Here is a 26,270-nt window from a genome sequence, read left to right as displayed (position 1 = left end):
TGATATTTTTATACAGCAGGTTCTTACAGACACGGCTATACCTAATATGTATCCTTTTTTTATTTATTTAAGTTTTACACATCAAAAGCATTTTTGAAACAAAAAAAATATATGTTTTCGTGTCTCCATATTCTGAGAGCCATAGTTTATTTTTTAGTTTTATTTTTTAGTTTTAGGGCGATTGTCTTAGGTAGGGTCTAATTTTTCGCTGGATCAAATGACGGTTTGATTGGTATGATTTTGGGGTGTGTATGACTTTTTGATCGTTGGTATTGGAATTTACTTTTTTTTAACACCGTTTTAATTTTTTATGGTGTTCCCCTGAGGGGTTAGGTCATGTTCTTATGGACGCGGCGAAACCTAATATTTATACTTTTTTATTTATTTAAGTTTTACACAATAACAGCATTTTTGAAACCATATTCTGGGAGACATAATTTTTTTTATTGTTTGGGCGATTGCAGGATGAGATGACGGTTTGATTGGTACTATTTTGGGGGGCATACACCTTTTTAATCGCTTGGTGTTGCACTTTTTGTGATGTAAGGTAACAAAAACATGATTGTTTTAGCACAGTTTTTTATGAAATTTTTTCTACGGCGTTTTCTACGGCGTTTAGGTGAGGGGGTGGATCATGTAATATTTTTGTAGAGCCGGTCGTTACGGACGTGGCAATACCCAATATGTCTGGTTTTCCTTTTTTTCTTCCTATTTGTTTTTACAATTTTATGTGTTTTTTATTTTGGGTTTTTATTTTTTTTACTTGAAACTTTATTTTTTTACGTGAAAAACTTTTTTTTAACTTTTTTTTTTTGTCCTACTCTGGGACATTCTACAATGCATTACAATACAACCTGCATTGTAATGCATTGGCTGTCAGGCTGCCTGTGAGACCCAGCCTAAGGCTTCCTGCACACGACTTTAAGTGTCCCGTTGCCGTATTGCGGACCGCATTTGCAGATCCACAATACATGGGCGCCATTCCGTGGGAATTCCGCATCACGGATGCGGACCCATTAACTTCAATGGGTCCGCAAATCCGGAGATGCGGAACGGAAGCACAGAACAGAACCCTATGGAAGCACTACGGAGTGCTTCCATCGGGTTTCGTCCCGCACTTCCGTTCCTCAAAAAGATAGAACATGTCCTATCTTTTTGCGGAACAGGCGGATTGCGGACCCATTAAAGTGAATGTGTCCGCGATCCGCTGCGGTTGCACGGCCACGGGGCGCACAAGTTTTTGTGCAGGAGGCCTAAGAGCTGGATCTCACAGGCTTCCGTAGAAGGCAAGCTCTGATGCCTATGGAAGGCATCGGGCTTGCCTTCTCTGCCATCGGGTCCCCGCCACTGCAGCGTGGGGACCCGATGGGGAAGCGGAGGGCACCTGTACCCTCTGTATGCCGCGGTTAAAGCTTTGGGTTAACACGCTGGCATTGATGTGTTCACCGATGCCGGCGTATGCAGCAGAGGGCCGGCTGTCAGTGACTTGTGGGTCCGTGCCACTGATCGGGCAGGCGCAGCTCCTGCACCCGCCCGATCAGCGCGCTGTACATGTATAGCGCTGGTCCTTACGTCACGTCCACCAGTGCCTTATTTAATGGGAAGAAACAGTGCAGGATTACAAATATCACAAAAACAAGTTGAAAAGAACAACCAAGTATGAAAAAAAACCTCCTGGCCCTCAAGACTTTAATGGTGGAGAGCTGATAGAAACATATAGCTGTTAGAAATCAAGTCAGGAGTGAAATCAGTGAAACGTGCTTTTACTCTCACTTTCAGCTGCATTCTTTGCCATCCCGATTTCTAACAGCTATATCTTCTGATGTAATGGATATAATGTTGTGCTTCTGGTATTGTCTGAAAGCTTGGAATGCCAGACCCATATCTCTAGCTGCAAGCAATCTCAAGATATAAGCAGCTAAAGCAGCCCTCCCCTCTTCTTAAAAGGGTTTTCTAAAACTTTAATACCGATGACCTATCCTCTGGGTAGGTCATCAGTATCTGATCGCTGGAGGTTATGTTTCATACCACCACATCTTTCATCCCATTCAAAAATGGCTTTTTAAATGTTCAGTGAATGAATATTAGATTCAAATGAAATTCAAGGAGTACACAGTACTTACTATGTGAGGACAATAGCGACAGCATCATTGAGGACACTCTCTCCAAAGAGCAGGGTGTACAGATCAGTATCCACATGTAGTTCATGGAAAATGGCCAGAACCGTTACTGAAAAATACAAAGCAGGGCAATTATTTTTTATAATTACACCATCAGTGACAAGGAGAAATACAGCAATGGCAATGTATCATCGCTGGATCCTGCCAGTAGCCTTTTGATGATGACAAGCCAAGACCTTGATGTATTCACATTCATGTACTAATATTCAATAAATCTGTCACCCAAAGATTAAAACATCTTGAAAGTAATGTGGGTATGTGCAGAGTCCCTGACATCGTCTGCTCACTTGTCCTTCAATTTTCAGCAATTTTACAATCTCAAATAAATTCCCTTTAGGTTAAGGTTCACTAAGTCATGTTCCTAATATCTAATGGCGCCAACTTCAACAGTCGTTAATCAGCGCGCTGTCCTCATAGAAACCGACCAGGGTTGAATTATCCTAGATGTCTGTTTCCATAATAGCACCATCATGTGCAATGGCCCGTGATGCTAACGAGATGTTAATGAGGCAAGAAAAGGACACTTGACTGTGCGTTTTTGCTATGCTCTATAAATGTTAATGTCAGGAATTATGCATAGATTACACATTATGCATGACATTCTTAGTCCCTCTTATGCTTAAATGACAAATAAAATGTAGATAAATATAGCATATGTATTTATAGGTAAAAATAACTAATTACAGCTATTTTCACAAAAGCAGAGGTAACTACAAAAGGTCACAGTAAGATGACCTAAAAAGCCTCTATCCAAAATTACTCATGGACCTGAACAAACCCCAGAGCTATCAGAACTAGATCTACAGTTACATTACGACATGAGATAAGTGAATCGAAGCTGATGAAGTGGAATTAGATCCGAATTTCGTGGTAACGAATCGCTTTTTTTTCTGAAATGGCTGTTGCACATGTTAGGACAAGAAGCAAGGAACTCTGAGAAAGCGGGATCACCCATAATGCCATGTATGCAGCCAATCAGCAGTCAGCCAGCCCTGTGATGTCACAGCCCTATAAATAGCCTCAGCTATCTTGGATTCAGCCATTTTCCAGTGTGCTTAGTAGGGATCGACCGATTATCGGTTTTACCGATATTATCGGCTGATATTCAGGATTTTGAAAGGCATTGGCATCTATTTTGCCTATAACGAATCGGGAACAAGGATCGTGCTGCTCTCAGTGCGATCCGTTTTCCCTCAGCAGCACAGGGGAGAAGGAAGCAGTGTCTACCTCCCCCTTTGCCTCTGCCACCAATGAGGGGAGAGAGGAGAAGAGGAGGGGAGGGGCTGTGGCCACTGCGCCACCAATGATGTTAACTAACTCATTCAAATTCAACAGGAGGCGGGAGCTGGCTGCAGAATCACATAGCCGACTCCCGACCTCTATGACAAGTAGCTGCGATCCGCAGTAGTTAACTGAGGGGTTAACTGCCGCGGATCGCGGCTACTGCTCATAGAGGGCGGGGGCGGCTATATGATTCTGCAGCCAGCACCTGCCTCTGTATATGAATTAATGAGAGTTATCTTCATTGGTCGCACAGTGCGCCTCCCCAACCCCAGTATTAAAGACATTGGTGGAGCAGTGTGCCCCCCCACCCAAGCCCCCCAGTATTAATCATTGGTGGCGCAGTGCACCCCCCCCACCCCAGTATTAAAAACATTGGTGGTGCAGTGCGCCCCTCCACCCAAGCCCCCCCAGTATTAATCATTGGTGGCCACAGGGTCCCCTCTCCCCTCCTCATTGGTGGTGCAGTGACAGCTTCTGATCGGAGAACCACCAGAGCTCTATCAGGGTGAATAGGACAAGGGTTCTAGCCCCTATGGTGGCTAATAGTTAGTAAAAATAAATAAAAAAATGTAAAAAAAAACAAACACCAAAATATTAAGTATAAATGAAAAATAAAGATTTACAAAAAAAGCTACATGTTAACAATAAACATGTTCATTTTCAGCAGATTTGTGAAGGAATTTTTAGTTTTTTCAAAAATGAAAATACACAGAATATCGGTATAAAGTATCGGCTATCGGCCTGAAAGTTACAATGTTTTGCACTCGCGCTGAAAAATCGTGGGTGTTCCCATAACGCACCCACACATTTTCCCACAACGCCCGTGTGAAAGAGGCCTAAGAGCGACGCCTGTCATCTACATGTCATACTGACTCACAGTATTGTTTCACTACCACAGCAGACTCACTATGCTTGTTGCTGCAAGGCACAGTGTTCTACTTCACTAGACAGGCTCTCTGCAGCCAGGAGATAGCTGTTTTTTAACGCAATTCGCCACAAATTAATTCGGATCTAATCAAATCATTTCGGAAAATTAGGTGAACCAGCTGAATCGAATTTTTGAAAAATTTGCTCATCTCTAAGTACGACTAACCTGTTTAGAAAATTTAATAGATGCAAAGTTAAAAATCACAGCAGTGGAAATTTTCCACACATACAGGTGCATCTTAATAAATTAGAATATCATCAAAAAGCTAATTTATTTCAGTAATTCACTTCAAAAAGTGAAACATATATTATACAGATTTGTTACACACAGAGTGATCTATTTCAAGCATTGATGATTATGCCTTTTACAGCTAATGAAAACCCAAAAGCCAGTATCTCAGAAAACTAGATAGTATATAAAACCAATTTAAAATTATTTTTAATACAGAAATTTTGGACTACTGAAAGGTATATGCACTCAATCTTAGGTCAGGGCTCATTCTGAATAAATTACTACATGAATGCGGAGTGGCATGGAGGTGACCAGCCTCTGGCGCTGCAAAAGTGTTAAAGGGAACCTGTCACCGGGATTTTGTGTATAGAGCTGAGGACATGGGTTGCTAGATGGCCGCTAGCACATCCGCAATACCCAGTCCCCATAGCTCTGTGTGCTTTTATTGTGTAAAAAAAAACTATTTGATACATATGCAAATTAACCTGAGATGAGTCAGAGCTTGACTCTTCTCTGGTCACACAAGTAAGATATGACTCTTTTATGTTAATTTGCATAAAAGGTGGGAAGTACAAAAATGCATAATACTTATTGAATTCGTCTGCAAATGAAATTAAATGTGTAATTTATATGTTTAGGGTAACACAATGAACATTTAGAAGTGCTCAGTGAGGGTAGCATAGTAGAGGTGACAGGTTCCCTTTAAGGAAGCCCAGGTTGCTTTGATAGCTGCCTTCAGCTTGTCCGCGTTGTTGGGTCTGGTGTCTCTCATCCTCCTCTTGACAATACCCGATAGATTCTCTATGGGGTTTAGCTCAGGAGAGTTTCCTAACAATCAAGAGCAGTGATACTGTGGTTATTAAACCAGGTATTGATACTTTTGGCAGTATGCCGGTGCCAAGTCCTGCTGGAAAATGATATCAGCATTTCCATAAATCTTGTCAGCAGAGGGAAGCTTGAAGTGCTCTAAAATTTCCTGGTGGATGGCTGCACTGACTTTGGACTTGATATAACACAGTGCACCAACATCAGCAGATGACATGGCTCCCCAAACCATCACTGACTGGTAAGACGCTTCTGAAGTTGTCTCTGGGTCACGAGTGACTTGAAACAAGGAATGCAACAGTTATAGCGTATGTCCTGGATACGTCTGTGTGTGTGTGGTGGCTATTGAAGCACTGACTCCAGTCTCAGTCCACGCCTTGAATGGACTGCGGCTGGAGGCCATTCAAATTCTTGAATGGCCTTTTCTAGATAATCCTTTCAAGGCTGCTGTTATCCCTGTTGCTTGTGTTCATTTTTCTACCACACTTTTTCCTTCTACTCAACTCCCCATTAAGTCTACTTTCACACTCGCGTTTTGGCTTTCTGTTTGTGAGATCCGTTCAGGGCTCTCACAAGCGGTCCAAAACGGATCAGTTTGCATTCAAATGCATTCTGAATGGAAAAGGATACGCTCAGAATGCATCAGTTTAGTCTCCATTCCGCTTTGGAGATGGACACCAAAATGCTGGTTTTGGTGTCCGTCTGATGAAACTGAGCCAAACGGATCCTGGCACACAATGTAAGTCAATGGGGACGGATCCTTTTTCTATTGTGTCAGATTGTGTCAGTGAAAACAATCCATTGACTTTCAATGGTGTTTAAGACGTATCCGTCTTGGCTATGTTAAAAATAATACAAACGGATCCGTTCTGAACGGATGCAGACGGTTGAATTATCTGAACGGATCCGTCCATGATGGATCCGCACAAAACGCGAGTGTGAAAGTAGCCTTATATGTTTAGATACAGAACTCTGTAAACAGCCAGCATTTTTAGCTCTAACCTTTTGTGGCTTACCAACCTTGTGGAGGATGTTAATGACTGTCTTCTGGACAACTGTCAAGTCAGCAGTCTGCCCCATGATTGTGTAGCCTACTGAACCAGACTGAGGACCATTTAAAGGCTTAGGAAGCCTTTGCAGGTGTTTTGTGTCGATTAGCTGATTAGAGTGTGACAACATGAGTCTACAACTGCAGACACCTGTCTGTAAATGAGCATCAACATCACATTCTGATGTTAGAATGTGATGACTACAGTATATAGAGCTGAGCTGGCACATCATAGTCTTAAACTGCCCCAGATTTATCACAGTGGCTGATGCCAGGTGATAAACCTATTGCATCTTTAGAATGTCTAGTTTACGTTTACACCACCATGCATGTGTTACTTTCAGATTTTGTTGTGGATTTGCTCCAGATCTTACCATTTGCGCTACAAAGGGTGAACTCTGCACTGAAATTCCACATAACAATTGACATGCTGCAGATTTCAAAATATTCACCATAGGTTAATTTCCATGCAGAAAGTTTCTGCACCATGCAGATGAGATTTTCAAAATCTCACATACTTAGCTGGTACTGTATTCGGCTGTAGATTTTCTGCATGAAAAAACTATGCATAATACACGCTGTGTGCACTTACCCAGTCGCAGTCTTTACCACGATGCAAACCATCCAACAGCATGGGGCCACCGCCCATCAAGCTCAAGAAAGTTTGGAACTTGCAGGCCAGAGTAGGCCACAGCCTGGAAGGCTCAGGTCAGCCTCAGTGATTGGCAAGCTCACTTCTTCTAAAAGATGCCTGGTGAACTGACAGGGCGATGGTGACCCGGGCAGTTACTACGGCAGCCACTGGACAAAACCAAGCCCTGGCCTTGAGTCCTCACTGGAGACCGCTGTTGCCAGGAACTGACTCAAGATTGCGATCCTGCAACTTGATCAGACAGAGCAGAAGCACTGGACACAAGAGCAAAAGATCAGGGAGCTCCGAGATGGGAAGAGCACCTGCTACTAGTGGGGGAGCGAGGAGATTGGGCCCGAAGCCTGTGCAAAGGGCAAGTGACCGCTCTACAGTATATATGTACTGTACTCAGAGGCTATACACCAGGGATCAGCATCCTCCGGCACTCCAGTTGCTCTGAAACTACAACTTCCAGGATCCTCACTTCTATGGGAGTTACAAGAATAACTGAATAGGTGTGCATACTGGGAGTTGTAGTTATACAGCAGCTAGAGTGCCAAAGGTTGCTTATGCCTGATATACACTATATAAATCCAGTATATGTAATGTATACTCCATTGTATATTGCAGAAAAAAGCAACCAGAGCAAAAGCACATATACAATACTTAGTATTGTAGGAAGGCGCAAGGAGCCGTCATTGATGGAAGGTATGTGTCACCGAGATTCATGGCCTCGGCGAGGTAAGAGCCGGTAGTTTTAGGTGTCAGCGGCAGCTAGTGCTGACTGACACTGTTTTGTTGTTAGTATGGCTGTAAAGCCGATCCGGGCCGGCTCTTACTGGGAGTAGCCAAAGTGCTGGGTGGGTGGCTACTCCCCACGCTCCAGGCCGGGTCTTTTTTGGCCTATATAAAACCCAGCCAGCAGTCTCAGATGGGTGTGGTTTATCCTCCATCTGACAGAGAAGCTGGGGGAGTCTCTGTGTTTTGGGACCTGTGAATTTGTGCCGTGCTAAAGGGCTGATTTCCGCATGCTGGGAAACAGGCCCCCAAAGCCTGCTGTGGACTGCGGATGGAAAACTGCTAACCAGGTGAAGATTTTGTTCTATGGACATTGCATGGTGTGAAAAAAAACACCAAGACTGTGAACGGTCATTTTGTTTTTCTTTATGTGTGAACAAACACCAAGACTGTGAACGGTCATTTTGTTTTTCTTTATGTGTGAATAAACACCGAACTGTTTAAGTTAAAGACTTTGTGATTGCCTCTATACTGCGTCCGTCTGCTAGAGAACATGGGATATTATATATAACATTATCTTAGTAGGGGTGTAGTGAAGTACAGCTGGTATAAGTTATACCTCTTCTTCAGTATAGTGATATGGACCATGCTGGTATGTACAGCTGGTATAAGTTATACATCTTCTTCTATATAGTGATATGGAGCATGCTGGTATAACCTGGGTATATTCTGTATATAATTATATATGTACAGCTGGTATAAGTTATGCCTCTTCTTGAATATAGTGATATGGACCATGCTGGTATAACCTGGGTATCTCCTGTATATAATTACATCTCCTGTATATAATTATATATGTACAGCTGATTATACATCTTCTTGTATATGAGAATAAATAAATCAGGGAGCACTGCTGTAAATCAAGCAAATGCTGGAGTGCCAGTGGCTAAAGGGTGATCCCTCAAGCCCAAAAATACAAAAAATAAAGAAACTCTGTGGCACTACCGTGAATGTGTGTTTATTCACCCGGTATCATGCGCCGTTTCAGTCCTCTTAGTGGGACTATTCTCAAGCAGTGGTAACCATGATACCGGGTGAATAAACGCACATTCACGGAAGTGCCGCAGAGTTTCTTTATTTTATTGTCTTCTATGGTGATATGGACCATGCTGGTATAACCTGGGTATCTCCTGCATTTAATTATATATGTACAGCTGGTATAAATTAAACATCTTCTTGTATATAGTGATATGGACCATGCTGGTATAACCTGGGCATCTTCTGTATATAATTATACATGTACACCTGGTATAAGTTATACCTCTTCTTGTATATAGTGATATGGACCATGCTGGTATAACCTGGGTATCTCCTGTATATAATTACATATGTACAGCTGGTATAAGTTATACATCTTCTTGTATATAGTGAGATGGAACATGCTGGTATAACCTGGGTATCTCCTGTATATGATTATATATGTACAGCTGGTATAAATTAAACATCTTCTTGTATATAGTGATATGGACCATGCTGGTATAACTTGGGTATCTCCTGCATATAATTATATATGTACAGCTGATATAAGTTATACCTATTCTTGTATATGGTGATATGGACCATGCTGGTATAACCTGGGTATCTCCTGCATACAATTATATATGTACAGCTGGTATAAATTAAACATCTTCTTGTATATAGTGATATGGACCATGCTGGTATAACCTGGGCATCTTCTGTATATAATTATACATGTACACCTGGTATAAGTTATACCTCTTCTTGTATATAGTGATATGGACGATGGTGGTATAACCTGGGGATCTCCTGTACATAATTATATATGTACAGCTAGTATAGGTTATACCTCTTCTTGTATATAGTGATAAATGGAGGACATTATCAAAGTTTTTGTGGAAACCAAAACCAGAATAGTTCATTTCTGTCATGAACCAGCGGGTGTGAACCCACTGTGCCACATGTCCTACCTCCTCTAAGGGCGTTGTCTAAGTGAACCCCTCGATCTTCACAGTACCCCTGATGGTGGGGATAGACTTTCCTGAGGGGAACACCAGATCCGCTACCCCTTGAAGAGGATAGGCACATGAGGCAGCTGGTCCAGGCGGACCAGGAGTACCTGAGAAAGGTACCAGAGGTGCAGGCGTTGTCAGCAGGCTGAGTCATAAACAGGAGCAACAGTGCAGGACCGAAGGATGAGGCAGAGGCGAAGTTAGACAGGCAATAGGTCATCGTAGGCAGCACAGGTACAGGTCAGGCAATCCGGTTCGGCAACAGGAGAGTCAAGACAAGCAGGCAGGGATCAAACAGTTAGAGCAGGGGTGTCAAACTCAAATTCATCGGGGGCCGCATCAGCAGTTTGGTCACCCTCAAAGGGCCGGAAAACTTACAGTTACTTGGCTTGGCCCTTGGGGATCTCGGACGCCACTTCCACACTTTGGCCGGGGGCTCGGTGGAGCTGATGAGGTGTTTTATCCTAATGAGAAAGATTTCATAATAAGTATTTGGAGATAATAGCAGCCCCCAGTAATAACAGCCCCTCTGTGCCAGTAATAACAGCCCCCGCCAGTAATAACAGCCCCCCTTTGCCAGTAATAACAGCCCCCCCTTTGCCAGTAATAACAGCCCCCCCTTTGCCAGTAATAGCAGCCCCCAGTAATAACAGCCCCCAGTAATAACAGCCCCTCTGTGCCAGTAATAACAGCCCCCAGTAATAACAGCCCCTCTGTGCCAGTAATAACAGCCCCCTTTGCCAGTAATAACAGCCCCCTTTGCCAGTAATAACAGCCCCCCCTTTGCCAGTAATAACAAACAGCCCCCCCTTTGCCAGTAATAACAGCCCCCACCAGTAATAACAGCCCCCCCTTTGCCAGTAATAACTAACAGCCCCCACTTTGCCAGTAATAACAAACAGCCCCCCCTTTGCCAGTAATAACAAACAGCCCCCCGTTGCCAGTAATAACAGCCCCCCCTTTGCCAGTAATAACAAACAGCCCCCCCTTTGCCAGTAATAACAGCCCCCCCTTTGCCAGTAATAACAGCCCCCCCCCCCTTTGCCAGTAATAACAGCCCCCCCTTTGCCAGTAATAACAGCCCCCCCTTTGCCAGTAATAACAGCCCCCCCTTTGCCAGTAATAACAGCCCCCCCTTTGCCAGTAATAACAGCCCCCCCTTTGCCAGTAATAACAGCCCCCCCTTCGCCAGTAATAACAGCCCCCGCCAGTAATAACAGCCCCCCTTTGCCATTAATAACAAACAGCCCCCCCTTTGCCAGTAATAACAGCCCCCCTTTGCCAGTAATAACAGCCCCCCCTTTGCCAGTAATAACAGCCCCCCCTTTGCCATTAATAACAAACAGCCCCCCCCCTTTGCCAGTAATAACAGCCCCCGCCAGTAAAAGTATTGTACATAATAAAAATAATAAAAAAAAAAAACACATACTTACCTCCATGTCAGTGATGCGATGCAGGTCTCTTCTGGCCTGTGTCCCACGCTGTATGGCTCAGGCAGCGCGATGACGGCGGCCGCGCGGGCCACATGACGAGGTCTGGCGGGCCGGATTCGGCCCGTGGGCCTTGTGTTTGACACCCATGAGTTAGAGGGTCCAGGAATACAAATCCGAATCAGGAACACAGTCGGATATCAGGAACCTTAGCAGGACACAAGGACCTTGACACTGAGGCATCTGGGAAGGGGGCTGAGCCACTTATATATGTGCAGGAGGGCTAGGATTGTTTGGCTAGGTCACATGATCCAACCCATAAAACACAGGAAGTGATGCGCGCCAGCCCTTAAAGAAATGCTGCAGGAAACCAGCAGCAAGCATGCTGTAGCCAGGGCTGAAAGGAAACACTGGCAGCAGATCACTGCTGAACTGCCCGGGACCACGGCGATAAGCAGGGGAACAGCGGCGCACAACAGCGACTGTTACAGTACCTCGCCCCTTACGCCCCCTCTTCTTGAGTCCACGAGGAGACAGAAACCTTTTTATCAAGTTCAGAGCATGAATGTTCTCTTCTGGTTCCCAATACCTCTCCTCAGGACCAAAGCCCTTCCAGTCCACAAGATAGTAGGTCTTCTTGCCACGCTTCTTGATGTCCAGAATGTCTTTGACTTCAAACATCTCATCAGAATCTTTAGATACCGGAGTTGAAGTAGAAGGATCCATCGAGAAGCGATTAAGAACTACTGGTTTTAGTAAGGACACGTGGAAGGCATTAGGAATACGCAGAGAGAGAGAGGCAGATGTAATTATATGTCACTTCGTTGATCCTGCTCAATACCTCAAAGGATCCAAGGAACCTAGGTGCAAACTTGAAACTGGGAACCCTTAAGCGGATGTTTTTAGAGGGCAGCCATACCTTATCTACAGACGAGAACTGAGGCGGTTTTCTTCTTCTCTTGTCTGCATTCGTTTTCATGCGAGTCACTGCTTTGTTGATGCAGTCCTTGGTGTCACACCAAATCTTGAAAAAATCCCTAAAAGAGGAATCCGCAGCTGGTATCCCAGAAGATGTAGGAACAGGGAGAGGAGTATGAGGGTGTGGTCCATAAACGACAAAGAATGGAGAGGATCCAGTAGACTTACTAGAGTGGTTGTTATAGGAGAATTCAGCCCAAGGTAGCAATTGTACCCAGTTGTCGTGTTGGGCTGAAACAAAATGCTGGAGATAGTTCTATAATATTTGATTGACCTGCTCTACTTGCCCATTGGTCTAGGGATGACAACCGGAAGAGAAGTCCAGCTCAATTTCGAGCAGCCGGCAAAGAGCTCTCCAGAGCTTAGAGGTAAACTGGACTCCGCGATCGGAAACAATATGCCATGGTAGACCATGCAAGCGGAATATGTGTCTCACGAACAGTTTAGCAAGTTCAGCAGCAGAAGGCAGTCCAGCCAAAGGGGCGCAGTGCGCCATCTTGGAGAATCGGTCCACGACCACCCAGATAGCTGTACCTCCGGCAGAAGAGGGCAGATCTGTAAAAAAGTCCATGGTTATGTGTTGCCATGGGTCATCAGGAACAGGACGAGGTAACAACAGCCTGGGTGGTTTGGTCCTGGAGACTTTATTCTGAGCACAGACGGTGCAGGCAGACACATAATCACGCACATCCTTAGACAGTGTGGGCCAACAGTAGTGGCAAGACAAAAGTTCTGTGGTCTTGGGGATCCCTGGGTGAAAAGCCAGTTTGGAGTTGTGCCCCCAAGCTAGAATACGTTTTCTCTTGGCAGATGGCACGAATGTCTTCCAGGGAAGGATGTCTTTTACCAGGACAGGAGACACTGTGATCAAGTGAGCAGGATCTACAATCCACCTTGATGTTCTTCTCAGCTGGGCGAAAGTGAAGCTCAAAATCAAAACGGAAGAAGAAGAATGCCCATCTGGCTTGGCGAGGGTTCAGACACTGGGCCGTCTGCAGATATGTAAGGTTTTTGTGGTCGGTAAAGATTATCACTAGATGCTGGGTCCCCTCCAATAGATAACGCCACTCCTCCAAGGCAAGTTTTATGGCCAGAAGCTCTCTGTCTCCTATACAGTAATTTCTCTTAGCAAGGGAAAATAGCTTGGAGAAAAATCCACATGTAAACATCTTGCCCTTGGAACCTTTCTGCAGTAAAACAGCACCGCCTCCTATGTGGAGGCAAGGACCACTTTGTGCGTAATTGTCCACAGAAGCCAGGAAATGCCTATGTCTAGGGTCAGTTGGACAGGTGGTCCTAGATAAGGAGAAGTGCTCTCCGAAACTTTCAGTTCCGGTGACTCTTTCTCATAAGAGAGTCACACTGTCTGTGCCTGCATTCTTGGACCCTGGGTAAGCCGGTAACTTCATTTAGCAAGCTCTGGTCCATCAGTACCGGCTTCCTACCATCTGTCTAGGAAGGCCTCTGTCAGTGGCTTCCGTAAATGGACTGCCACTTCCCGAACCTGTTCTTTCTGTTACTATGCCCCTTAAGTTGCAAATAGGGTTTCTGCATTCAGAGATGATCTCCTTCTATGTGCTGCCAGCATGAATCCAGTTATCCTTGGTCTTCTCTGGCTGTGTCAGCACACTCCAGTTCTGAACTGGCACCCCTGTCAGATTCTGCATTGAGGATCATCCTGCCAGTCCACCTGCTTATCAGAGGTCCGACCTGCTTCCTTGCCTACTGTACCTATAGTCCTGCCTGGACTTCCGCAGCAGTATGCCAGTTTTGCAGATGTCTTCAGTAAGAAAGAGGCCGAGACCCTGCCTCCACAATACAGACATGGGTTCTCTGCTTTGCGGTGTAAACGTTCCAGGTCAGAAAATCAAAGGCGCTCTTTTTGCATGGGCTCTTCAGATGGGATGGACACTAGAGGAGGAACCGGCCTCTGGAAGGATGGAGCCAAACGAAGTCTTCTTCTGGTACCTGCGACCTCCCTAGGACGTTTCCTGAAACGCATATGTATCATTGTGGCCAAGGTGATCAGGTCATTCAGAGTAGATGGACTGTCATGAACCAGCGAGTGTGAACCCACTGTGCCATGTGTCCTACCTCCTCTAAGGGCGTTGTCTAAGTGAACCCCCGATCTTCACAGTACCCCTGATGGTGGGGATAGACTTTCCTGAGGGGAACACCAGATCGCTACCTCTTGAGGAGGATAGGCACACGAGGCAGCTGGTCTAGGCGGACCAGGAGTACCTGAGAAAGGTACCAGAGGTACAGGCGTTGTCAGCGAGTCATAAACAGGAGCAACAGTGCAGGACCAAAGGATGAGGCAGAGGCAAAGTCAGACAGGCAATAGGTCAGGGCAGGCGGCACAGGTACAGGTCAGGCAATCCGGGTCGGCAACAGGAGAGTCAAGGCAAGCAGGGATCAAACAGGTAGAGGGTCCAGGAATACAAGTCCAGGTCAGGAACACAGGTGGATATCAGGAACCTTTGCAGGACACAAGGACCTTGACACTGAGGCATCTGGTAAGGGGGCTAAGCCACTTATATATGTGCAGGAGGGCTAGGATTGGTTGGCGAGGTCATATGATCCAACCCAAAAACCACAGGAAGTGACGCGCGACGGCCCTTAAGGAAATGCTGCAGGAAACAAGCAGCAAGCATGCTGTGGCCAGGGCTGAAAGGAAACACTGACAGCAGATCACCGCTGAACACAGCACCCGGGACCGCGGCGGCAAGCAGGGGAACAGCGGCGCACAGCAGCCGCTGTTAAAATTTCTGACTGCAGTGAGAAGATAAACATAGTACAAGGTGGGTGAATATTGCATTTTGCTATATAAAAATATCTTTGATTAAGACCCCAGACATAACTTTGCTTGGAGTCACAGAAAGGCCAAGCTTACTCCTGCATGTACCCTAAGGGTCCTGCCACACAGATTTTTTTTTAATTTGTTTAGGTTGTAAAAATGGCTGTGGACGCCTTTGGGGACAATTTTTTCAGCATTGCCAACTATTCCTTTTTTTATTTCATTTTTCAAAATAAAACAAAAAACTTGTTTTTGTACAGCTGTGATTTTCACTGTCACTGCAGACTGTTGCTTTCTGCATCACAGAGAATCCATTAAAGAGCTGCTTTGATGGCTCAGTTATATATATCTGAACACCTGAGAGCTCATAAACACTTATTTAAGCTACTGTAAATTCTTTTCAAACTGAGTTTAGCTATAATGAGTGTTTACGAGTGTTTGCATTATGGAAGCACTCATTACCACACAAAAAGCGTGGGGAGTGTCGCACTGCTCGCACTAGTATTACTCACCGCTCCCTGGTCTTCTGCTAGGCACCTTGCTGTGTCCTGGCAGTGTAAAGTATCAGGAAATAGCGGGCACTGTGGGACTCTGTGTGATATCAGATCATGGTGCAACGATACAGGAAGAGTGTTGTGGATCCCCTGAGTGGTGGCGCCATTCAGAGAAGGAGAAGTAAGTTTTTTTTTAGTTTTTTTTTGTCTGATCTGAGATCTAGTGAAGGTTACAAAATGTTATTTACATATACCCATGCTGGGTGAGAGAAATATCTCTCTAAAAGTCAACTTTTCCCATTTTTCTATACAAAGTTGTCATTTTAGAGAGATATTTCTCTCACCCAGCATGGGTATATGTAAGAATACACCCCAAAACACATTGCCCAACTTCTCCTGAGTACAGTGATACCACATGTGTGACACTTTTTTGCAGCCTAGGTGCGCAAAGGGGCCCAAATTCTAAAGAGCACCTTTAGGATTTCACAGGGCATTTTCTACGCATTTGGATTCCAAATTAAGGTCCCTTAAAATGCCAGGGCAGTATAAATACCCCACAAGTGACCCCATTTCCGAAAGAAGACACCCCAAGGTATTCCGTGAGGGGCATGGCGAGTTCCTCAAATTTTTTTTTTTTTGGCACAAGTTAGCGGAAAATGATGATTTATTTTTTCTTTTTTTTTCTTACAAAGTCTCCTATTCCACTAACTTGTGACAAAAAATTAAATTTTACATGAACTCACCATACCCCTCACGGAATACCTTGGGGTGTCTTCTTTATAAAATGGGGTCACTTGTGGGGTATTTATACTGCCCTGGCATTTTAGGGGCCCTAAAGCGTGAGAAGAAGTCTGGAATCCAAATGCGTAAAAAATGCCCTGTGAAATCGTAAAGATACTCTTTGGAATTTGGGCCCCTTTGCGCACCTAGGCTGTAAAAAAGGGTCACACATGTGTACTCAGGAGAAGTAGGGCAATGTGTTTTGGGGTGTATTTTTACATATACCCATGCTGGGTGAGAGAAATATCTCTGTAAAAGTCAACTTTTCCCATTTTCTTATACAAAGTTGTCATTTTAGAGAGATATTTCTCTCACCTAGCATGGGTAAATGTAAAAAGACACCACAAAACACATTGCCCAACTTCTCCTGAGTACGGCGATACCACCTGTGTGACATTTTTTTGCAGCCTAGGTGCGCAAAGGGGCCCAAATTCCAATGAGTACCTTTTAGGAGGGCATTTTTAGGCATTTGGATTCCAGACTTCTTCTCACGCTTTAGGGCCCCTAAAATGCCAGGGCAGTATAAATACCCCACAAGTGACCCCATTTTGGAAAGAAGACACCCCAAGGTATTCCGTGAGGGGCATGGCGAGTTTATATAAGTTGTTTTTTTTTTGCACAAGTTAGCGGAAATAGATTTTTTTTTCTCACAAAGTCTCCCTTTCCGCTAACTTGTGACAAAAAGTTCAATCTTTCATGGACTCAATATGCCCCTCAGCGAATACCTTGGGGTGTCTACTTTCCGAAATGGGGTCATTTGTGGGGTGTGTTTACTGTTCTGGCATTTTGGGCGGGGCTAAATTGTGAGCAACCCTGTAAAGCCTAAAGGTACTCGTTGGACTTTCGGCCCCTTTACGCACCTAGGCTGCAAAAAAGTGTCACACATGTGGTATCGCCGTACTCAGGAGAAGTAGGGCAATGTGTTTTGGGGTGTATTTTTACATATACCCATGCTGGGTAAGAGGAATATCTCTGTAAATTGACAACTTTGTATAAAAAAATTAAAAAGTTGTCATTTACAGAGATATTTCTCTCACCCAGCATGGGTATATGTAAAAATACACCCCAAAACACATTGCCCTACTTCTCCTGAGTACATGTGTGACACTTTTTTGCAGCCTAGGTGCGCAAAGGGGCCCAAATTCCAATGAGAATCTTTACGATTTTACAGGGCATTTTTTACGCATTTGGATTCCAAACTACTTCTCAAGCTTTAAGTCCTCTAAAATGCCAGGGCAGTATAAATACCCCGCAAGTGACCCCATTTTGGAAAGAAGACACCCCAAGGTATTCCGTGAGAGGCATGGCGAGTTTTTGGCACAAGTTAGCGGAAAATGATTTTTTTTTATTTTTATTTTCTCTTACAAAGTCTCATATTCCACTAACTTGTGACAAAAAATAAAATTTTACATGAACTCGCCATGCCCCTCACGAAATACCTTGGGGTGTCTTCTTTCCAAAATGGGGTCACATGTGGGGTATTTATACTGCCCTGGCATTTTAGGGGCCCTAAAGCGTGAGAAGAAGTCTGGAATATAAATGTCTAAAAATTTTTACGCATTTGGATTCCGTGAGGGGTATGGTGAGTTCATGTGAGATTTTATTTTATGTCACAAGTTAGTGGAATATGAGACTTTGTAAGAAAAAACAAAACAACTATAAAAAAATAATCAATTTCCGCTAACTTGTGACAAAAAAAAATAAAAATCTTCTATGAACTCGCCATGCCCCTAAAAAATGATCTTTTTATAGCGCCGCAGCGATTTTACAGTGTTTTTGCAGTGATCAGAAAAAAAAATATTCTGTCACTGCGGTGGGGCGGACTGAACGCAAGTGTGCGCACAAGATCAGGCCTGATCGGGCAAACACTATGTTTTTTGTAAATTGCGGACAAGAAAAGGCATTTTCTATATAGTTCTGGCAATGTGCGGATCCGCAAAATGCGGAAAGCACATTGCCGGTGTCCGTGTGTTGCGGATCCGCGGTGTCCGTGTTTTGCGGATCCGTGGATCCGCAAAACACATACGGGCGTCTGACTGGAGCCTTACAGGGGGGTGATCAATGACAGGGGGGTGATCAGGGAGTCTATATGGGGTGATCACCCCCCTGTCATTGATCACCCCCCTGTAAGGCTACATTCAGACATCCGAATGTGTTTTGAGGATCCGCAGATCCGCAAAACACATACTGACATCTGAATGGAGCCTTACAGGGGGGTGATCAATGACAGGGGGGTGATCAGGGAGTCTATATGGGGTGATCACCCCCCTGTAAGGCTCCATTTAGACGTCTGTATGTGTTTTGCGGATCCGTGGATCCGCAAAACACATACGGACGTCTGAATAGAGCCTTACAGGGGGGTGATCAATGACCGGGGGGTGATCAGGGAGTCTATATGGGGTGATCACCACCCCTGTAAGGCTCCATTCAGACGTCCATATGTGTTTTGCGGATCCGCAAAACACATACGGACGTCTGAATAGAGCCTTACAGGGGGGTGATCAATGACAGGGGGGTGATCAGGGAGTCTAATATGGGGTGATCAGGGGTTAATAAGGGGTTAATAAGTGACAGGGGGGGTGTAGTGTAGTGGTGTTTGGTGCTACTTTACAGAGCTGCCTGTGTCCTCTGGTGGTCGATCCAAGCAAAAGGGACCACCAGAGGACCAGGTAGCAGGTATATTAGACGCTGTTAACAAAACAGCGTCTAATATACATTTCAGGGGTCAAAAAAATCGGATCTACAGCCTGCCAGCGAATGATCGCCGCTGGCAGGCTGTAGATCAGCTTGTTTACCTGCAGTTCCTGTGAATGCGCGCTCCTGTGTGCGCGCGTTCACAGGAAATCTCGCGTCTCGCGAGATGACGCGTATATGCGTCTAGGAGGAATGAATCGACCGCCTCCGTTAGGCGGTCCGGAGGCGGTTAAACGAGTTGTCTTATTAAACGAGTTGTCTCACTATTGCCTGTAGTATTGATTTTATAGATCATAAAAAATGAAGCATATTTGCCATTTAAAATAAACGATCCAGTAAAGAGTCCAGAAATTTACCTACGTAGTATGGCGCCACCTGGTGTTCAAAGTGTATATTAATGTGCACATCCATCTAATGAGTGTTGTTGCTCACACATGCTCAGTCATTCTCCCCATTTATAGCCAAATCTCTGCAGAGCAGCTACAGTATAAAATGATCTACAAATTGAATATGACATGTAATGGTGGGGCAATTTTTCACCAAGACCGACAAGGGGTGTCTATGGAGATGTAGCTTTTCCTTGGATAGAGCATGGCAAAACTTCAGTACGTAACTTTGGCACAAAGTAAGCCACCAAATAGACTGTAAAAACTAGACAGTTATCATCCAGCTTCAGCCACTGTGATAGAGCTGGCACATCTTTAGACAGTCTATTTCACATTTGCACAATATTATTAAATCTACCCCAATGTCCTTTCTTTTTGGTCATTCTGTTACTGTCATGCTATTTTCACTGATGGCTTACCTTACCAAGTTACATCAAAGGAGAACAGAGCCCGACATATCGGTTTCAAGTAATCTAAAACGTGGTGCCTATTAGCACATCAGAACGAGTTGAGCCTGTTTCATATTGTAGAAAATTCCATCTGTTTTGTCTATGAAGCTTTATGTAAAGGATCACTATGTACTACTTGGTTTCTGTTTAGAGTAAGTATTTGTCATAGGGTATGAATAGTTGGAAAGGTAATAAACTATATATGTAAGACAACAGGGAGTGGTAGGTATAGAACAAACTATGTAAACTAATCTGGAGGACAAAGAAAGCTGTAAGAGAACCTAAAACTGTGTTAGACAGAAGAATGGAAGTCAAGTATATACTGTATGAGCATGAGGGCAATCTACTGTGGAGGAAGAGAGGAACTATATCCAGTTGGGAAGTCTGGTGCTTGTGATTTCAGAAATTCATACTGGAACGGTAGGTACAACGTAAGCTACCAAATAAAAACAATCGAGCACAAGTCTGGTACAAAACTGAAGAAGAGCTTCAGACATCCAAAAAATTAATGGATACATGGGACAAACCTCAAAACCCTATTTTCACGCAGAAATAAAAACTGAACATCTGTTTCAGAGATTTTTTTTTCCCCAGTAACATTTGCCATTTAGTAATGACAGTTTCACTATGTTAGTGCATGGAGTGTTTCCAAGTTGTGAGATACAGCATGGTCCAACAAAAACCTTGGCTACATTACATGGAGCTGGTGAGCATTAATGAAAAATGTGACTCACATCTTTACAATGGCAATATGGTGCTGTCAAACTCTTTAAGATGGTCCCTTGAAGCTAATCCACATTAAAAAGTAATAAACATTGCCTCACCGGTGAAATATGACTGAAGACCCCTACCCTCCCACCTCCATCAGCCCCAACTGCTTCAATCCCCCATGTGCAATCTCTTGTTTAATGTGATAGGGCATTACATAATTATGGAAAACCTACATAAACTAGCACTGCTGGATCAACTGCAGAGGCACCATAAATGTTTTAAAGAGGACCTTTCATCAGTTTTGACATAAGCTAATTAAGCTATTACCTCGTAGTAATGCCATGGGTGTTTTTTTTTCTTCTTCCAAACCCCCCCCCATCCTTCCTCCTGATGAAGCTATCCTAGCGAAACCTGGGTCAGGCGGCTCTGTGAACACAGATGATTTTTATGTTTGCACAAATGCCTGTTGATTTTATACTTTTGTGAGTATAATAAAAACCTATTGTTATATGGTAAATTGGTGGAACTTCACTATGGGCTCCAATCTCTAATATCCACAGAAGGGTCGTTCTGTGGTGAGAACTATCTTCTGGTGGAACTCAGGTGTTCGGTTGCATTGAAAAGAACTGCCATATCCCCATCATCACTCAGAAGTCACAGCCTATGTGAGGCAGCGCGATTCCTTTTTGAAATAATTGCTGTTTGATGTGAATTGAACCCACTTCATACGGAGGTCTGTGACGCCGCAAGAAGACGTGAAACGTAGTGGTGAACTATTTATTAACTTTTATTATTTAATATTTTTGCAGTGTTTTCTTTTATAGTTTTTTTAACTCTGCACTTTATTATTTTGAACTTTTTTGTTTTCTTTTACTATTTTTATTTTTGTATATTTCTTTGTTGGTATTTTTTGTTTATCAACAGTGGGACTACCGCTTGGTTCACAATGTTAATATTATTATTTTTTTGTTAGAGTTATTATTGTTTTGATCCTTCTGATTACTTCCATGCCTACATGAGTCTGCACAGTGAGGGCAAGATGCTCTCTTATACTACATAATGGTTAAAATAATCACCTGGAACGTCAAAGGTCTGCGCTCCCCGCAGAAGCGCATGATGGTGCTGCGCCTAGGAGCAAACATCTCCCTTCTGCAGGAAACGCACCTAATAGAGTCTGACTTCCAGAGAATGGCTAAGCTTTGGGTGGGGGAGGTTTATGGATCTCCAGCAGTTCAAGGTGAAGCAGGGGTGCTTACACTAATACACAAAAACCTAGTCCATAAAGTACAGGCTCAGGCCACAGATGATGAAGGAAGAGTGCTAGTTTTAAAGATAACCGACCCGAGTGAAGAACTCAGTCTCTAAAATTTATACGCCCCGAATGTGGCTCAGAAGCCATTTTTTTGAATCCTTGAGAGACAGGCTTCCGCAAGATCCCATACGGGACAAGATAGTGGGGGGTGATCTTAATGCAGTAGCAATTTCAAATGAAGATCACAAACAGGCAGGTGACCCTAAGGCCACTACGAAAGCGGGTGGTGGGGTTCTGTCCGCCTTTCTAGAGGACACATCCTTGCTGGACATGTGAAGGATCTCGGGAATATACCCATTACTCCCACGCACAAGACTCATGGTCTAGAAACGATTACTGGTTCACAGATCCCCAGCTGATGTCTAGGGTGCAGGAGGTATTTATTGGAGATCTGGTGATCTCAGATCATTCACCAGTTATCCTGACTCTGGCGGACATGGTCCCGAGGGGAGCAGAGTTTGTATGGCGGTTCCCATCTTTCCTAGCAAAAGACAAATCCTTTGCTATTTTGGTGCAGGGTTGGTGGCTAGAGTATAGTACTTTAAATGAAGAACATGTCTCCAATCCCGCACTGTTTTGGGAGGTGGGTAAGGCAGTGATAAGGGGCCACCCTATTATACATGTAGCAGGGCTTAAAAAGGCAACAAAAACCCAATATGTTAAAGCTAGCTGGGTGGTTTAAAAGGCATATAGAGAGTTCATACAAACCCAGAAGCCGCAGGATAAACAAGCCTGGATTGAGGCAAGACGAGATTTCGAAACCTGGGCAGATAGGAGGGAAGGTTTCTACAAATCCCAATGGGAATTAGAACTCCATAAATATGGCAACAAGGCAGGGAGATTGATGGCCAACTTAGGTATGGGACGTTGCCCACCACGTCCCTTGTATCAGCTGCGCAGGCCTGGAGGTGCCCTTGAGTCAAACCCCTCGGAAATCCTGAAGATCTTTAGGGACTATTAGTCAAACCTGTATTGCAAGCCTGAGGGCAGTGGAGGGGAAGAAATACATTTTCTGGAGGAATTGGATCTTCCCATTTTGACCCCTGAACAACTAGGCTATCTGAATGCGCCCATCACGGTAGAAGAGATACAAACTACAATTACCCAGCTACCAGGTGATAAGGCCCCAGGACCTGATGGAAATTTTTACCCTGTCATGTGTGGGCCATGCGATTCTGCAGGGGGAGGTGTTATCACCGCTGATGAATATGGCCCACATTAGATTGCTCCCAAAAGTGGGCAAACCTTCCAAAAACCCGGCCTCTTACCATCCGATCTCCCTTATCAACCAAGACCTGAAAATTTTCTCTAAACTTATGGCCAATAAGCTAGCTCAAATTCTCTCTAGCTTGACCAGCCCAGTACAGGTCGGCTTTGTAAAGTGGAGATCGGCAGTCACAAATATCTGCAGAGTCCTGGAGGCACTTGATGCAGTAGGTCGGAGAGGAGGGGGGTCTCGGCTCCCACCCTGGTCACACTGGATGCTGAAAAAGCATTTGATAACATTCATTGGGAGTGGCTAGGGTGGGTGCTAGACAAACTGGGGATGATAGGTTCCTTTAGGATGTATCTAAAACAGCTCTATTCCAACCCACAAGCTAGAATAGGCACCCAGGGCTTCTTGTCCGACCCTTTTGTTCTGCATAGAGGCACCAGGCAGGGTTGCCCCCTGTCTCCTTTTTTGTTCAACTTGGCAGTGGAACCCTTGGTACCCTATCTGAATACCCGGATAGAATTTGAGAGCATTAAGGTAGGGCATGTTGAGCTGAAAGTAGCCTTTTTCGCAGATGACATTCTGCTGTTCAAGGAACGACCCCGGGAGGAGCTGCTAGTTGTGCTAAAAAGAATCAATGATTTTGTAAAGTTCTCAGGCTTCAGAGTTAACACAGCCAACTGGGCACTCCTACAGTTACAATGAGGGAACGTCATGGCCAACCAGGAGTCTCTATGTGGAATACCGATAGCGAAAGACAGTATAACCTATCTGGGGATTAAAGTGGGAAGCACGGCGGATTCTCTGTACAAGCTTAATTATATTCCCCTAATCCATAAGATAGTTCAAGAACTATGTAAATGGCACAACTTACCTCTATCACTCTCGGGAAGGATACATTTAATTAAAATGATGAGCTTCTCAAGACTTTTATACCCCCTTCAGACTTTGCCCTTATTGATTAAACATATGGATACAGCCAAGTTGGACAGTGAAATGACACATTTTCTGTGGCGAGGTAGACGCCCTTGATTAGGTATAAAGATAACTCATGGCCCTCAAAATAAAGAGGGTAATGAATATGCCAAATATACGATTATATAACCTGTCCTGCCTACTCAGACATATTATAGATTGGGCGGCACACGAGTTTTCATTAAGACCATGTACTGGAGAAAAACCTCTGCTGCCCTTGGGACCCCTGCACCCTGCTCCACACGGGACTGAAAGATATGCCTATGTATCTCAGGAATTCAGCTCTTTTCAAACATACCTGGGAAGCATGGAGAGCTCTTAGAAAAGATTTCAGTTTATGTCAAAAGATATTGAAATACCTACCTTTATGGGGCCACCCAGAATATGAGCAAGGTAGGAGTAGTGGTCTCTTTAAAGAATGGAGAGCAAAGAGAATCCTCACAGCCCAACATATGATGCATGATTTAGAGCATAGGTGGTTGACATATCAGGAGGTCAGAGACAAATATAAACTAAACCCCTTCCAGAGCATCATGTTTGCCAGGTCAGGAAATTTCTCACTGACAGATTGTCTGATCTCTCGAGAAAACCCAATCGAAATGGCTTTGAAAAGATCTTACTGAGAGGGACAGGCCCCAAATCCATATTCTTTCTCTACTCCCAAGTCAGAGAAGCCTTAGGGGATGGGCTGCCCCCACTGTCATTTAGACAATGGGCCCAGATTTTGGAAGATCAAGAGGCGGGGGACAAGATTCTGAAAGGCTGGTGAGCACTGAGAAAATCAATACTAAATGAAACCTGGAGAGACACACATTTTAGGATAATGCATAATGCTATCTATGCTTTCAATTTGCCGCCAGCCCCCAGCAGATCAAATAGACTGACAAGTTGCCCAAAATGTCTCACACCACACACAGATCTGCATCACAATCTTTGGGCCTTCCAGCAGACCTATTTTCTATGGGGTCAAGTAGCACAAATAGTCAAAGATATCTGGAACCTAAAAATTGCCCTAAGACCTATGTTCTATCTCTTCCATTACTGGGAGGAAACGGGCAGTGAGGGCCCAACCGAACAAAGGCTACCGGTCCTATTTCATGCCATTTGCTTGGTGACTAAGAGATGTCTCTTGCAAAATTGGCTGCAGCCCGCGATCCCCTCAAGAGGGTCAATCTTGCAAAAACTGAAAGGTTTATTGTCACTGGAATGTAGAGAAGCAGAAAGGCATAAGGAGGGAAGTGTAGGAAAGTTCTTTAACCCCTTAAGGACCGGGCCATTTTTCACCTTAAGGACCGGACTGATTTTTGCAAATCTGACGTGTCACTTTGTGTGGTAATAACTTTAAAACGCTTTTACTTATCCAAGCCATTCTGAGATTGTTTTCTCATCACATATTGTACTTCATGACACTGGTAAAATTGAGTAAAAAAAAATCATTTTTATTTATAAAAAAAAATACCAAATTTACCAAAAATTTGGAAAAAATTTGCAAATTTCCAAGTTTCAATTTCTCTACTTCTATAATACATAGTAATACCTCCAAAAATAGTTATTAATTTACATTCCCCATATCTCTACTTCATGTTTGGATCATTTTGGGAATGCCATTTTATTTTTTTGGGATGTTACAAGGCTTAGGAGTTTAGAAGCAAATATTGAAATTTTTCTGAAAATTTCCAAAACCCACTTTTTAAGGACCAGTTCAGGTCTGAAGTCACTTTGTGAGGCTTACATAACAGAAATCACCCAAAAATGACCCCATTTTAGAAATTACACCCCTCAAGGTATTCAAAACTGATTTTACAAACGTTTTTAACCCTTTAGGTGTTCCACAAGAATTAATGGAAAATGGAGATGAAATTTCAGAATCTCACTTTTTCGGCAGATTTCCCATTTTAGTCCATTTTTTCCAGTAACAAAGCAAGGCTTAACAGCCACACTAAACTCAATATTTATTGCCCTGATTCTGTAATTTACAGAAACACCCCATATGTGGCCGTAAACTGCTGTATGGGCACACAGCAGGGCGCAGAAGGAAAGGACCGCTATATGGCTTTTGAAGGGCAGATTTTGCTGGAATAATTTTCAGGTGCCATGTCACATTTGAAGACACCCTGAGGTACCTCCACAGTAGAAAACTCCAAAAAGTTACCCCA

The 26,270-nt window shown here is 44.0% G+C and overlaps 1 protein-coding gene across 1 annotated transcript in view; it reads right to left on the bottom strand.

Moving 5' to 3' along the window:
* Nucleotides 1-26,270, bottom strand: part of SLC9A9 (solute carrier family 9 member A9) — a 902,549-nt gene that overhangs the window by 680,099 nt on the left and 196,180 nt on the right. Inside the window, exon 6 of the mRNA XM_040428049.1 lies at nt 2,124-2,229. Within this exon, the coding sequence (XP_040283983.1) occupies nt 2,124-2,229 (106 nt within the window). The remainder of the gene's footprint in view (nt 1-2,123; nt 2,230-26,270) is intronic.

This window comes from Bufo bufo, chromosome 4 (genome assembly GCF_905171765.1).
Source record: "Bufo bufo chromosome 4, aBufBuf1.1, whole genome shotgun sequence".
NCBI classification, from domain to species: domain Eukaryota; kingdom Metazoa; phylum Chordata; class Amphibia; order Anura; family Bufonidae; genus Bufo; species Bufo bufo.
Note: the sequence above shows the minus strand (reverse complement) of the source record. Positions and strands in the feature narration are given on the sequence as shown.